Genomic DNA, 15,324 nt, shown 5'->3' with positions numbered 1-15,324 from the left:
CGCTTCATCAAGCGCTTGCTGTGGTGGCCGGGTTCCAGGACAGCTTGCGGGCAGCCCTCTGGCTCGAGGGAGCAGGAAGCCCGAGGTGCCCAGAGCGCCTGGGGGTCTTGCCCCAGGGGTGTGGACAGGGTCACAGAACTGACACGGGAAGGCTGGCATTCTCACCATCCCCTGGGCGTCTCCCAGCTGCCTGCCTGTGTTGGGCGTCTGCATGGCGAACTTGACCTTTTGAGAGTCTGGAAGCTCCTACTGGGTGGCGGGGATCACGTGCACTGCCAACCCGCCCAGCTCTGTTGTCAGCGAGCTTCACTCCTTCAGGAGACGAGAAGCACCTGCTTCAAGGTCTTCTGTCTGAGGACCTGTCCTGCTCCGTTCAGTTCAGCCACTGTAAGGAGGTGCATTCCACGTCCCGGCTGCGGCGTGCAGCGGATGATGACAGGGCCCCCGCCCAGCACATCTGCAGTTAAAGTAATAACTTTAGGGCTTCCCTGGTGGCGCAGTGGTTGGGAGTCCACCTGCCGATGCGGGGGACGCAGGTTCGTGCCCCGGTCCGGGAGGATCCCGCGTGCCGCGGAGCGGCTGGGCCCGTGAGCCATGGCCGCTGAGCCTGTGCGTCCGGAGCCTGTGCTCCGCAGCGGGAGAGGCCACAACAGTGAGAGGCCCGCGTACTGCAAGAAAAAAAAAAAAAAAAAATTTAGAGCTGCTCTCTCCACATTTTTTAAAAAGCCCTTTTGTTTCTGACCGGATCACTTTAAGAGTGGATATTTCAAGTCTCTATTTATCAACTCTCTTTTGAAACTTTATATGTCTTTTATGCTGCCCCAGTCCTGGAACATCCATGTGGGTTGGGGACTGGTGGCACCTTGATTGGGGTCAAGAGGCATTGAAAGATAAGGTGAGACCCCAGACGGGTTCAGACGGACCATGGTGGGCAGAAAGGGCTGATCCCCAGTCGCTGTGTCCAGGGCCCCCAGCTGGGTAGGGGAGGCTGGAGTTGTGAAACTGCCCAAACAGGGGAAGAGTCTTACTTAACACCTTCTCTTCCTCTTGGGGGTACAGTCGGCAGGGTCAGGTCTGTGACTCCACACAGCCGATTTCTTCCTCCCAGGCCTGGGCATGGCATCTCGAGAACGCCACCCCCTCCCGTGTTTTGTGTTCAGCTCTGGCTGCCGGTGGCTGGTACTTCCTGACGTTTTCCCTGTCCAGGGACAGCATCACATGTCACACCTGTTTGATTGTAAACAAGGACCAGGTTGATCTTGAACTCAAGATTAACCAGTGCTTGCTTGGTTGCCGCAACCCTCTTTTGGAGAAGAGAGGGGAGCAGATAGTAGCGGTTCTCCAATCCGGCATTTGTATTGGTGGCAAGTAGAGAAAATACTCACATGAGATGTTTGACTCTTTGTTTTATAATCTCTTTATGTTATACAGCTTCACCCAGAAATACCCGCCTGTAAAATTTTTATCAGAAAAGGACCGTAAAAGAATTTTGGTAAGTTTACACATCTGATTCATATTTGTAATCAAGAAATTTGCTTTTTAAATGGAAGTGTAATTCACAACCCATAAAAGTCACCGGTACAGTGTATACAGTTCAGCGTATACAGTTGTTTATGGTTTGTTCACAGAGTCCTGCACCAGCTCCACATCCTAATTCCAGAACATTTTATCACCCAAAGAAACCCCATAGCCATCAGCAGTCATTTCCCATCGCATCCCCCTGCACCCCCAGCTCCTGGCAACCACGGGAACGACTTTCCATCTCTATGGATTTGCCTGTTTGGGGCATTTCAAACGATAAAATGTGTGGTCTTTCTCTTAAACTTCAATGTTTCCAAGGTTCGTCTGTGCTGTAGACGAATCCGGGCTTCATTCCTTTTTAGAGCTGAATAATATTCCACTGTGTGGTCATACCACACTTTGGTTATCCAGTCGTCAGTTGATGGGCATTTGGGGTTGGTTGTTTCTCCTTTGAGGTTATTGTGAATTAATGCTGTTGTGAACATACGGCTGGGTACAAGGTTCTATGGGCCTAGGTTTCCTCTCCTTTGGGGTATATGTACACCTAGGAGAGGAATTACCAAGTTGTATGGTGACCCTGTGTGTAACTTTCTGAAGAAATGTGAAACTTTCCAGAGCAGTGGTTTTTAAACCCTTTGCTGGTTCACACACCACCTTGATAAATACACCGGGGGCTTCCTCGGCTAGTGGTCTGCTTGTTAAACGCGAGTACAAATTCACCGGTGAAAGGACCCCATGTGCGTGCCATGCAGCAGAGTGTGTCCAGAGAGATCGGCGCCTTTGCATTTTGTAAAAGTGCCAGCTTTGTTGAGATATAATTCATGTACTGTGCAACTCACCCCCTAAAGTGTACAATTCAGTCATTTTTAGTACATTCACAGGGTTGTGCAGCCATCATCGATTTCAGAACATTTCATCCCAAAAGAAACCCTGAGCCTCTGAGCAGTCACTCCCCATTTCCGCAGCCCCTCCACCCCTAGGCAACCACGAATTTACTTTCTGTCTGTGGACATTAGCCAATTCTGGGTATTCATACAGGTGGAATAATGCACTGTTTGGCCTTTTGTGACTAGCTGGCATGTTTTTAAGATTTATTCATGTTGCAGCATTTATCTGTACTTCATATCTTTTTATTACCAAATAATATTCCATTGTATGGATAGGACACATTTTATTTATCCATTTATCCTATGAGTCATGTGGCAGCTCTTTAAACTTTGGAGAAACTGCCAGACTGTTTGCCACATCGGCTGCACCATTTCACATCCCATGAAACGCAGCAGTGTACGAGGAGTCCGATTCTCCACGTCCTTGTCAACACTTGTCGTGATAGGTCTTTGTTTGTAGCCCTGCTCGTAGGTGTGAAGTGCTCTCTCACTGTGGTTTTGATTTGAGTTTCCTGATGGCTGACGATGTTGAGCATCTTTTCATTGGCTTATTGGCCATTTCTGTATCTTCCATGGAGAAATGTCGACTCGGACACTTAGCCCATTTTAAAATTGGGTTCTTTTTCTTTTCATTATTGAGTTCTTTATCCTAGATCTAAGTTTCTTATCAGATACTTGATTTGCAAGTATTTTTTTCCCATTCTGTGGGTTGTCTTTTTGCCTTCTTGATGGTACTCTTTGAAGTTTTAAATATCGATGAAGCTTATTTTTTCTTTTGTTCCTTGTGCTTTGGTGTCACATTTAAGAAGTCATAGCCTAGGGTCTTCCCTGGTGGTGCAGTGGTTAAGAATTCACCTGCCAATGCAGAGAACATGGGTTCGAGCCCTGGTCCAGGAAGAACCCACATGCCGTGGAGCACCTAAGCCTGTGCGCCACAGCTACTGAAGCCCGTGCACCTAGAGCCTGTGCTCCGCAACAAGAGAAGCCACCACTACGAGAAGCCCGTGCACCACAACTGCTGAGCCTGTGCTCTAGAGTCCGTGAGCCACAACTACTGAGCCCGCGTGCCACAGCTCCTGAAGCCCACGCACCTAGAGCCCGTGCCCTGCAACAAGAGAAGCCACCGCAATGAGAAGTCCACGCACCACAACAAAGAGTAGCCCCTGCTCACCGCAACTAGAGAAAGCATGTGGGCAGCAATGAAGACCCAAAGCAGCCATAAATAAATAAATAAATAAATAAATAAATAAATTTATTTTAAAAAAAAGAAGAAGACGTCACTGCCTAATCCAAGGTCACAAAGATTTGCCATGTTTTTTTCTAAGAGTTTTACAGCTTTAGTATCTTACATCTAGGTCTCTGATCCATTTTGTGTTCATTTTTATACGTGGATTTAGATAAGGGTCTTCCGTCCTTTTGCATGTGGCTGCCTAGTGGTCCAGCACTGTTGGCTGACAAGACTAATCATGGCCTGTTGAATTGTCTTGCCACCCTTGTCAAAAATGAACTGACCATAAATGTGAATGTTTATTTCTGGACTCTCAATTCTGTCTGTTCATCTATATGCCTATCCTTGTGCCAGTACCCCAGTGCATTGATTACTGTAGCTTTGCAGTAAGTTTTGAAACTGGGAATTGTGGGTCCTCCACCTTTGTTCTTCAAGATCATTTTGACTGTTCTGGACCCATTATAGTTCCTTGTGAATTTTAAGACCAGCCTGTCAGTTTCTCCAAAGAAGCCAGCTGAGATTCTTACAGAGACACGTGGAATCTGTAGGTCAGTTTGGGCAGTATTGCCATCTTAACAGTATTGTCTTCCGGTTCTTGAACATGGAGTGTCTTTCCATTTATTTAGGTCTTCAGTAGTTTCTTTTAACTTTTTTTTTGGGTAGTTTTCAGAATACAAATTTTGTACTGTCTTTGTTAAATTTATTCTAAGTGTCTTATTCTTTTTGATGCTAGTATAAATTGAATTGTTTTGCCAGTTTCATTTTTATATTGCATATTCTCTTGGTAAATAGAAACAATTGATTTTTGTCTTAATGTCCTGCAACCTTGCTCAACTCGTTGGTGAGTTCTAATAGTTTTAAGTGGATTCCTTAGGGTTTTCATGCAGGTCATGGTATTTGTAATTATAGGTGGTTTAGCTTTTGCCTTTTCAATATGGATGCTTTGTATTTCACCTTCTTGCCTAATTGTCTTGGCTGGACGCTCTAGTACAGTGTTGAACAGAAGTGGGCGGAGCAGACGTCCTTATCTTGTTCCTGATCTCAGGGGAAAGGTTTCAGCCTTTCACCATCAAGGGCCCTGTTAGCTGTGGGTTTTCAGAGATGCCTTTCATCAGGTGGAGGAAGTTCCCTTCTCTTCCTAGTTTTTCATTTTGCAACCAACCTTGCATACCTGTGATAAATCCCAGCTGATTACCGTGTATAATCCTTTTTTATATATTGCTGGATTTGATTTGCTAATATTTTGTTGAGGATTTTTATGTCTATGTTTATAAGAGATATTGGTCTTGAATTTACCTTTCTTATGAGGTCTTCTGGTTTTTGTATCAGAGTAATAATGGCCTTGTAGGATAAATGGGGCAGTGTTTTTTCCTCTTCTACTCTTTGGGAAGACTTTGAAGATCTGGCATTACAGTTGACCCTTGAACAACATGGGTTTGAATGGTGCCAGTGCACTTATATGTGGATTTTTTTCAGTAAAGACACACTACAGGGACTTTCCTGGTGGCGCAGTGGTTAAGAGTCCACCTGCCAATGCAGGGGACATGGGTTCGAGCCCTGGTCTGGGAAGATCCCACATGCCATGGAGCAACTAAGCCCGTGCACCGCAACTACTGAGCCTGCACTCTAGAGCCCACGAGACACAACTACTGAGCCCACGTGCCACAATTTCTGAAGCCCACACACCTGGAGCCCGTGTTCCACAACAAGAGAAGCCACCGCAATGAGAAGCCTGCGCATCGCAATGAAGAGTAGCCCCCGCTTGCCACAACTAGACAAAGCCAACACGCAGCAATGAAGACCCACTGCAACCAAGAAAAATAAATAAATAAATACATAAATTTATTTAAAAAAAAAGACACAGTGCAGTCCATACTACACAATCTGGTTGGTTGAATCTGCAGATGTGGAACCACAAATGTGGAGGACTGACTGTAAAGTTATCTTGGATTTCCCACCGTGTGATAGTTGGCACCCCTGACCCCTGAGTTGTTTGAAAGTCAACTGTAAGTCTTCTTTAAATGTTTGGTGAAGTTCACCAGAGAAGGCATCTGCACTTAGGCTTAATTCAATCTCTTGTTACAAACCTATGCAGTTTTCTGTTTCTTCCTGAGTTAGTTTTGGTAGTTTGTATCTTTCTAGGAATTTCACTGCTTTAGCTGCATACCCTAAGTTTTGGGAATGCTGTTTCTTCATTGTCATTCATTTCAAAGTATTTTCTAATTTCCCTTATAATTTATTCTTTGATCCATTAGTTACTTGGGAGTGTGTCATTTAATTTCTACATACTTGTGAATTTCTCAGATGTCTTTGTTATTGATATCTAATTTCATTCCTTTGTAGTCAGAGAACATACCTTGTATGATCTGAATCCTTTTAAATTTGTTGAGGCTTGTTTTATGGCCTAGGATATAGTCTCTCCTGGAGAATATTTCATGTGCTCTTAAAAGGACTGTGTATTATGCTGCTGTTGAGTGGAGTGTTCCATAGGTATCTGTTTGGTCCAGGTGGCTTATCATGCTTTACAAGTGTTTTATTCCCTTGTTAACCTGCTGCATAGTTCTGTCCAGTATCGAGGATGAGGTATTGTTGTTTGCCGTTTTTGTTGTTGAATTCTGTTTCCCCTTCTGATTGTTTCAACTTCACTTCATGTATTTTGGGTCTCTGTTGTAGGTGCATAAATGTTTGTAACTGTTATATCCACTTGATGGATCGACCCTTTTATCCTTATAAAATGCCCCCTCTTTATCTGTGAACATTTTTTGTTTTAAAGTTTATTTTGTCTGATAGCATTGTAGCCACTCTGTCTTTATTATTGTTGTTTCTATGCTGTGTTTTATATTTTCACATTCAGCGCGTTATATCTTTGAGTCGACAGTGTCCTTGTTAGACAGTGTGTGGTTGGATCTTATTTTTTCTACTGTTCTGCCTTTTGAGTAATTGTTTAATCCATTCATATTTAATATTATTTTCGACATAGTTGATTTTTATTTTTGCCACTTCATTTTGTTTTCTGTTTGCCTCACATCTTTGTTCCTCTGTTCTCCATTACTGTTTTCTTTTGCATTAAGTGAATCTTCTCTTGTATAACATTGGAATTCCTTTAAAGTTTTTTTTTTTTTTTTTTTTTTTTTACTGTATTTCAAAATTTTATTTTGTTCCTGGTTGCTCTAGTGCTCACCACATACGCCCTAACTCATGACTCTGCTCCAGGTTTATACTGTGGTCCAGTGAGGCGTAGAAATGCCCCCCACATTAGTTCTGTGTATTATTTCTATCCGTGTTACAAACCCAACACACTGTTATGATTATTACTTTATACAAGTTTATATCTTTTAAATAAGCTGAGTGAATAAAGCAGAGAAAGGATATATTTATGGAATTTGTTACATTAACCTTTTTATAACATTTTTATCAACCTTCATTTGTTCCTGGGGGTTTGAGTTAACTTTGGTGTCATTTCCTTACTGCAAACAACTTAGCTCTCACCTACCTTCTTTGCACTATTGTTGTCAAATATATTTCTGTATTCTATAAGGATAAATAATATAATTATATATATTATTTTGTTCAAGTGGCTTTTTCTTTTTTGTTGTGGTAAAATATATATAACATAAAATTTATTATTTTAATCATTGTTAAGTGTATAGTTCTTTGGCTTTAAGTGTGTCCACATTGTTGTGCTAAGTAGTTTGGTCTTTAAATTTAAAGCAATTAAGAGGAAAAGGAAAAAAATGCAATTATATTGCCTTCTATAGTTACTCAATTACTTTATTCTCCCCCCACCCCCCAGTATCATCTGCCTTCTGCCTGAAGAATTTAGTATTTCTTGTATGGCAGGTCTGATAGCAATGAATTCTCTCACTTCTTACCTCTCTCTGTTTTTTATCTCTGTAAGTTACCTTTGGTGTCTGTAAGATTCTTGGCTGTAGTTGCTCTCTACTGCTTTCTCCATCATTTGTTATGAAACGTCAGCTGTGAGTCACACTGGGGTTCCCTGCACTTCAGGGGTCATTCTGTTTTCCTCTTGTTCAGTTTCCTGCGGCTGCTGTAATAATTCCACCAACCCCGTAGCTCAGAACAACAGGAGCTCCCAGTTCTGGATGCTGGAAGTGTAAATCCAAGTTGTCGGCAGGGCTGTGCTCTGTCTGGAGGCTCTGGCGGGAGTCGTTCCCAGCCTTTCTCTGCACTCTGGTGCGGCCAGTAGTCCCTGAAGCCCTACCTTGTGGGGCATCACCCCAGCCTTTGCCTCCATCACCAAGCGCTTCTCTCCCCATGTCTCACGCTGGACTCACGGTCCACCCTGATCCACTCTGACCTCACCTGAACTAATTACACCTGCAATAGCCCCGTTTCCAAATAAGATCATGTTCTGAGGTTCCCAGAAGGACATACATTTTGCAGGACAGTATTCAACCCAGTGCACCTGCTTTCAGACTTCATCTTTGTCTCTGGTTTTAATCATTTGTAGTGTGACGTGTCTGTGTGCATCTACCTGTGTTTACATTTTCCTACGTGGAGTTAGTGGAGCTTCTTGAAGTGTAGATTACTGTGTTTCATCAGTTTTGGGGAGTTTCAGCCATTATTTCCTTGAGCATTTTTCTGTTCCTCTTTCTTCCTTTTTCCCATTACATGCATGTTGGGTTGGTTATTGGCGTCTCATGTATGTCAGAGGCTCTATTCACCCTCCCTTATTTTCTCTCTCTCTTTTTAAAAATTATTTATTTATTTTTGGCTGCATTGGGTCTTCTTTGCTGCATGTGGGCTTTCTCTAGCTGTGGCGAGCGGGGGCTACTCTTCGTTGAAGTGCGTGGCTTGTGCATGCCACGCACAGTGAGAGGTCACTGTGGTGGCTCCTCTTGTGGCGCACAGGCCCTAGGCGCACAGGCTCAGTAGTTGTGGCGCACGGGCTTAGTTGCTCCACAGCATGTGGGATCTTCCCGGACCAGGGCTCAAACCCGTGTCCCCTGCATTGGCAGGCGGATTCTTAACCACTGTGCCACCAGGGAAGCCCTTTCTCTCTGTTCTTCACGGTGCATAAGCCCCCTTTGGTCCAGCGTCAAGTTGGCCGATTTGTGCTTCTGCCAGGTCCAGAAGATTGTCAAATCTCTCTGGTCCACTTTTCTTTTTGGTTTCTGTGCTTGTCAGCATAGAATTTCCATCTGTTTCTGTCTTATAACTTTTCTCTTTTTTGTCTCTCTTTAATTCCTTAATCTGGTTTCCTCCACTTCTTTGAGTATATATATTTGTGGTGGCTGCTTTGGAGACTGTCGAATCTGTCACCTGGGTCCCACAGGCAGTTTTGTTGCCTGGTTGCTTTCCTGTTCATGAGTCACATGCAACTGTTGCTTTGCACATCTCCACATTTTTGGTAGAAAACTAGACATTTTGGGTAGTTCATTGCAGCAGCTCTGGATCCTGATCCCCCACTTCCCCGAGGCCTGTTTTATTTTGGTTTGCTTATTTATTTGTTCGGTGGCCTGGCTGGTCTACTTTGGTGACGTCTGTTTCCCTTGGAGTGTGAAGGTCTGGTGGCCGCTCCTCAGAGGCTGCAGCCTCGGGAGTGGACCCGGTCACCTGGATGACGGTGGTTCCAGCAGGGCCCTTGTCATGGTCTCCTTCCCCGATGGCTCTGTTGAGCTGTGTGCCTTGTGTGGTAGGCTCTGATAACTGGCCGGTAGGGTGATCTCTCCTTTCATCAGAGCTTTGCATTATAAATTGCTCCTCAGTTTTACCTAATTAAATTCTGGCCCCTTTGCAGAGGGAGATTTGAGCCCAGTCTTGGAGGTTTGTTCTGACCCGGGAAGGCTTTTGGGTCTCTCCCCGGTTCCGTCTTCTAAACCAGCTGTTATCATAGAGCTGCCAGCCTCCTCCTTACTGCTTGCCACCCTGATCCCCCTTATGCTTGAACTTCCCCACTGTCTCTTCCAAGTAAAGTCAGTTCCTTTAGGGAGATGAGTGGCGCCTGATCAGTTACAGACTTCCATGCCTGGGGCGGAGCTTCTGCTCTGAGTTGGGGGTGGGAGCTGGTTGGGGGAAGGGAGCGCTCGACCAGCAGGCTCGGGGGTCAGGAGTCCAGGCCAAAGGGGACGAGAAATGTGAAATGCGGGGGCCCTGCCCTTCCTGGGGAGATGCTACATCTTTCACTGGGAGCCCCTATTTTTGGCCACACCTGACACTCTCACCGGCTCTGCCCTGGGAGGAGGGTGGGAGGACAGAGTGAGCTGGGGCTCAGGTGTCCAGACTCTCACGGTTCTTATTAAATTTTGGCAGATTTTCATGGATAAATGTTTCCGTATCTGCTGTATGCCCTAAGGACAAAATCCAGAGACTTAAATATTGGCTTTTGAATTAATTTTCTCCTGTTGTGGTTGTCTTGTTTCACTAGGTCTGTGGAGCTCCTGGTATATCTGTGACCTTGGCATATCAGTGGTTAGGACACAGGGGTGTCTGTTCTTGGCCGTCATCTCCAGTGTAGGATCGTGCATCCCAAACACCAGAATAACACTTGTGAATCAGTGTTAAACTGTTTCCCCCACAAAATCTCCCTTCTAGAAGTTACAGGAAGTCTCTTGCCCTTTTGGGTGGCTACTAAACCTCACCCTGAGTAGACTCTAAAGCCAGTTGTGTACCCATCTTTTGGGTTATTTCCATCACATCAAAAATGTGTAAGTATTTAGGCATGAATTGAGAAATATATCAGTGAAGAGAAAAGCTGATTTTCCTAATCTCCCTGCGGCCACACGTCAGAGTGATCAGAAAATCTGAGGCTCTGCGCAAATGTACAAACCCTACACGGCCTTGCTAGGGTTCTTGTCATTTCCACGTGGGATGGTTTTCCTGTGATTCTGGGCACTGTCGAATTTTTTTCACTTCACGCATAACCACAATCCATGAGCCTAGTGTTTTTGACTCATCTACCGCCTCATAGGTTAAGTCACATCTCCGAGTCATTTGGTGCCCAAGGCTGGCATATGGTTGCTGAAACTTAAAGCCTTTTCAGTAATTGTTGACGCCTTCGCACAAAGAAGAGTTTTGTTCTGAAAGACATCCTTTTTCTTTTTCTTTTTGCTGATGGACGGGGCAGCATGAGATTGCGTGCTGCCCTGAGCTGGACCCGCTAGCTGCCTGTTGGCCCCGACAAGAGCAAGCAGCACACGGGGCAGAGGTCACGGACTGCAGAGCCAAGCAAAGCTGTGCACGGCCTGATCTGTTCCGTGTACGAGGCCTGTGTCTACTCTTCCCCCCGTCAGCTCCCTGTTACTCAAAGGCCTGCGTTCAGCGGTCATTTTCCTGAGGAGGCTGCCTGAGTGCTAAGCTTCTGCCCGTTTTGTTTCTTTTTGAAATGCTTTCCTAAAGGGGTGAAATAGATTAGGAGAAACATTTTATTTTATTTTGGTTTTCTTTTTTTAATTTTAAAAAATTTATTTGCTTATCTTTTCATTTTTGGCTGTGTTGGGTCTTCATTGCTGTGCGCAGGCTTTCTCTAGTTGCAGCGAGCGGGGGCTACTCTTCATTGCGGTGCATGGGCTTCTCGTTGCGGTGGCTTCTCTTGTGCAGAGCTCGGGCTCTAGGCGCGCAGGCTTCAGTAGTTGTGGCACGCGGGCTCAGTAGTTGTGGCTCATGGACTCTCGAGCGCAGGCTCAGTAGTTGTGGTACACGGGCTTAGTTGCTCCGCAGCATGTGGGGTCTTCCCAGACCAAGGCTCGAACCCGTGTCCCCTGCATAGGCAGGCGGATTCTTAACCACTGTGCCGCCAGGGAAGCCCGAGAAACATTTTATAACCACCCGGCTAGGTTACATAAATCTTAAGTATTTTAGATAGAAAGGAATTATTTAAGAAAAAAAATTTTTTTAATCTATTTTAAGAAAGGCTAAGGTGCTTCCAGCAATTTTGTCACCACTGAGATTAGTGAAGTGTTGGAAGCTATTGTGTATGATTTAATGCCCTGCATTTCTGCTGGCTCCCAGGCCTCACCAGTTATAGATGCAGAGATAAAGTTAGCAAGCTACTGAACATCTTATTTTAGGAAACATTTGCATATAGATAATAGAGTTACATTAAGAGGGGTTAAATTTCTTCTGAAAAGATGTATTTTTTTGCAGAAATATTCATATAATGTCCACAATTTGAGACATACAAAATAAAATTTGTAAGAAAAAAAAGATGTAATTTTTCTGATTTAAAAACTGTGGGAAAATGCAATAAAACAAAGGTAAGATAAAATGAAATCTTGCCCCGTGAGGTAAACACTAGTGGTGAGCCAGATTGGAAACCCAGTTATTTTTCCAGAAAATTATTTTTTCAAATCATCATTCAGGCGTACAGGTAACGCGTAGGAGCGCTAAGATAAAACACACACCAGACAAGTCGACAGGTGGTGGAGAGAATATGAAATTAGGACAGCTGGGCTGATTGCGTCATTCCGGTGATCTGGGGATCTTGGCCCAAAACTCCACCCCCCCAGATGTCAGTTCGCATCCCTAAAGCAAAGGGGTTTAGAAAATGGGCCTCCCGATAAAGAATGGATGCAGCTGATAGGAAACTGTCGGGCATCAGGGCTTCTCAGCCGTGCACGTTCTAAGTGTCTGTATTTGTGTTTTCCTCCGAGCACATACATCTCGGTGGTGGTGGACGGATGGCTCTTCTTGGGCTGGTCTTACCCGCCCCCTCCCCCAATCTGCCTTTTCTCCCCCAGGCTGCTCCGCTCCTGCCTGCGATAAACATGGGAATTACACATCAGATTTTATGTGAACAGGGGACTTCATGGCAGGTTAAATGTTTTAAAACCATAGACCTAGAGGTTAAGGTGTTTTTTCTTTAGGTTAAAAGGAGTGGGTGGGGCTTCCCTGGTGGCGCAGTGGTTGAGAGCCCGCCTGCCGACGCAGGGGACACGGGGTCGTGCCCCGGTCCGGGAAGATCCCACATGCCGCGGAGCGGCTGGGCCCGTGAGCCATGGCCGCTGAGCCTGCGTGTCCGGAGCCTGTGCTCCGCAACAGGAGAGGCCACAACAGTGAGAGGCCCGTGTACCACAAAAAAAAAAAAAAAGGAGTGGATGTTTTTTCTACTGTTTTTCAGTTTGGAACAGGCGGGTGACGGGAGTGTGAAGTTTGAAGGAGCAGCAGGCAGAGGGGAGGGGAGAGCAGGACAGGCAGAGAATAGAGTTTCCCATCCCACGTCTGTCTTCTGGGTTTATTCTTTTCGCTCCTGTCCTCCAAAAACAAAATACGCTTTATCCAGCCCCCTCCGCTGACACTGTTTAATTTGAATCACGTCTTTTTATTAGTTTAATTTTTTTCCAGTCATAATTGCCTTTACACATTGGGTGGGTTTAAGTTTTAGAAGCACATCAGTGGTGATCTCCTTCCCCTCGTGGGGCCCTCAGAGCTGCCTTACTTCTGTTTGGCTGGGTCGCTGACACTAGGTAACCAAAGAGTGGAACTTAATCATTTAGGGCCTTGGTCTGCACACAGTGTCTACGGCTTATTAATTTGTTCTTATAAACAGTTTGGAAGATACTAGTTCTTCATGAGGCTTTTTTTTCTTTTTTCTGTTTTACTCATCATTTCCCATTTTATTTTAGTTTAAAAAAATTTTTTTTAGTTTTATTTTTTAACATCTTTATTGGAGTATAATTGCTTTACAATAGTGTGTTAGTTTCTGTTGTATAACAAAGTGAATCAGCTACACATATATCCCCATATCTCCTCCCTCTTGCGTCTCCCTCCCACCCCTTCATGAGGTTTTTGAGTCCAGTTTCAGTATCACATCCTTTTTTTTTGGTAGTTCACTGAACAGATGCATGTTGCTGATCATTTTTTTTAAAAGTGATGCTAAAAGTATTAGAACCACATAAGTGATGCTCAGTATCCCATCCACTGTAAAACAAGGACCTTTTAATAACGTCAGATTTTGAAACTCGTAACTACTGTTTTCCTGTGTTATCTAGTGGCGGCGGTTTAGATTTGCAGGCTGCTTAGAAGTTTCGGAAGGTGCGACTCCCTGCTCTGGAGTGAGAAGAGACGCGCTTTGAAACCTTCCTGGTCCCCTTCCCGCCCCATCCTGTGTTCAGTGGAGGCTGCACCAGGACCCCTCACTCGCACGGGTGCTCACTGCACGCTCCCCTGCTGTCTGCACGCAGGTCACCGGAGGCGCGGGCTTCGTGGGTTCCCACCTCACAGACAAGCTCATGATGGACGGGCACGAGGTGACCGTGGTGGACAACTTCTTCACGGGCAGGAAGAGGAACGTGGAGCACTGGATCGGCCATGAGAACTTCGAGCTCATCAACCACGACGTGGTGGAGCCTCTGTACATCGAAGGTGAGCGAGGACCGCCCCGTGCCGGTTGGTGCCAGGTGGGTGGGCAGGCGGGCAGGCTCGACGGGGCGGCAGCCCCGGGACGCCGGCTGCCTTGGCCATGCTGAGTCCCTGTCTTGTTTTGGAAATGGTCTCACCGCGTCCCAGGCACCACCCTGGCCCCTGTGATGGAGAACAGCCGGGACGGGGGTGTCTGGATTTGCTGTCACGTGGCAGCCCCGCATTCGAGCCTCGTGGGCTGTTGAGGGGGCTCGATCAGGGCCCCCCGGTCCTGGTGGCCTCACAGTCTGATGCCTGCCGGCTGGGGGAGTCACTTCTAGTCTCCAGGGAGCTGGCTGATGGAGGATGCTGGGCTCATAGTGAAACACCCCGTGTCAGAGTTCAGAGCCCTCGGGTAACTCTGCCACCCTAAAGGAATTAGGTTTGGGGGGCGCTGGTGGGTTGGATGGTGGCCCCCAGAAGATGTGCACCTCACGTGCATCCTCACTTGCTCTGGCTGCAGCCCTGAGGGTGGGAGGCTGCACCCACCTGCACTTGGTGCGTGCAACCTGGAGCCAGGCGGCTGCCCAGCTGTGGGGCTGATGAGGCTGTACACACACTGCAGGGGTAGCTGGCTCTGCTTTTCCCACGGCCGCCACATCATGGGCCTCCTCCCCGTCCATAAAAGGAACCTTGCAGAGCTCGTGTACTGACTGAGCAGTGCTCTTGTACCGATACGCTGCAGTTTCTGTAAATTTCCCCTTATTTAAAGGTCTCCAGTGCTTCATTATAAATATCTTCGAGTTTTACATCCTTGGTAAAGAGTCCAAACGTGAATTGTGCTAAACCCTAGGAAGTCTCCTTCGTTGTTTGGTGGTGTCTGTTTCACTAATACATTAGTAGCCTTGAGCGTTACCTTAAAAAACGACTCACAAAAGTAGTTCGTTAATTTGGTAGGAAACCCATGGTTTGGTGTACATGTTTTTGGTTACTAAAAAGGTTAGACTTTCTAACGTGTTAATTCCCAGAGGAAATCCAAATAGTTCTTCATCATGAGGATGTAACTCCTTTGGTGCCTGTTTAGTAAACCGCCGCCCCCTTCTGGCTTTTGCTTTTTAGGTCGACAACCAAATTGAGCAGCAGTGGTAACTCAGTTGTGTGCTTTGAGCTCTGACACCACAGCTGTTCTAGGCCGCTTCTGGCGCTGGACTCCACGGAGAGCGCGTGCGCGCACGCACACACACACTCACACTCACTCACACTCTGCATGGACTCTCCCTGCCCCTCACCCCCCCGCCCCCTGGAGTGCACGGGCTTCTTCCAAGTGCCAGATCACTCCCGCCCGTCCCGGCCTCCTCCTCACTCTCCCGCGATGCCTGCCAGACCCTG

The 15,324-nt window shown here is 46.1% G+C and overlaps 1 protein-coding gene across 2 annotated transcripts in view; it reads left to right on the top strand.

Annotated features, from left to right (window-relative positions):
• Positions 1-15,324, top strand: part of UXS1 (UDP-glucuronate decarboxylase 1) — a 75,817-nt gene that overhangs the window by 29,291 nt on the left and 31,202 nt on the right. For both annotated transcript variants that reach the window (XM_081253561.1, XM_081253560.1), the window contains exons 5-6: positions 1,432-1,492; positions 13,779-13,959. In XM_081253561.1, the coding sequence (XP_081109687.1) occupies positions 1,432-1,492; positions 13,779-13,959 (242 nt within the window). The remainder of the gene's footprint in view (positions 1-1,431; positions 1,493-13,778; positions 13,960-15,324) is intronic.

The sequence above is a fragment of the Mesoplodon bidens genome, assembly GCF_964165515.1.
Source record: "Mesoplodon bidens genome assembly, chromosome: 14".
Taxonomy (NCBI): domain Eukaryota; kingdom Metazoa; phylum Chordata; class Mammalia; order Artiodactyla; family Ziphiidae; genus Mesoplodon; species Mesoplodon bidens.
Note: the sequence above shows the minus strand (reverse complement) of the source record. Positions and strands in the feature narration are given on the sequence as shown.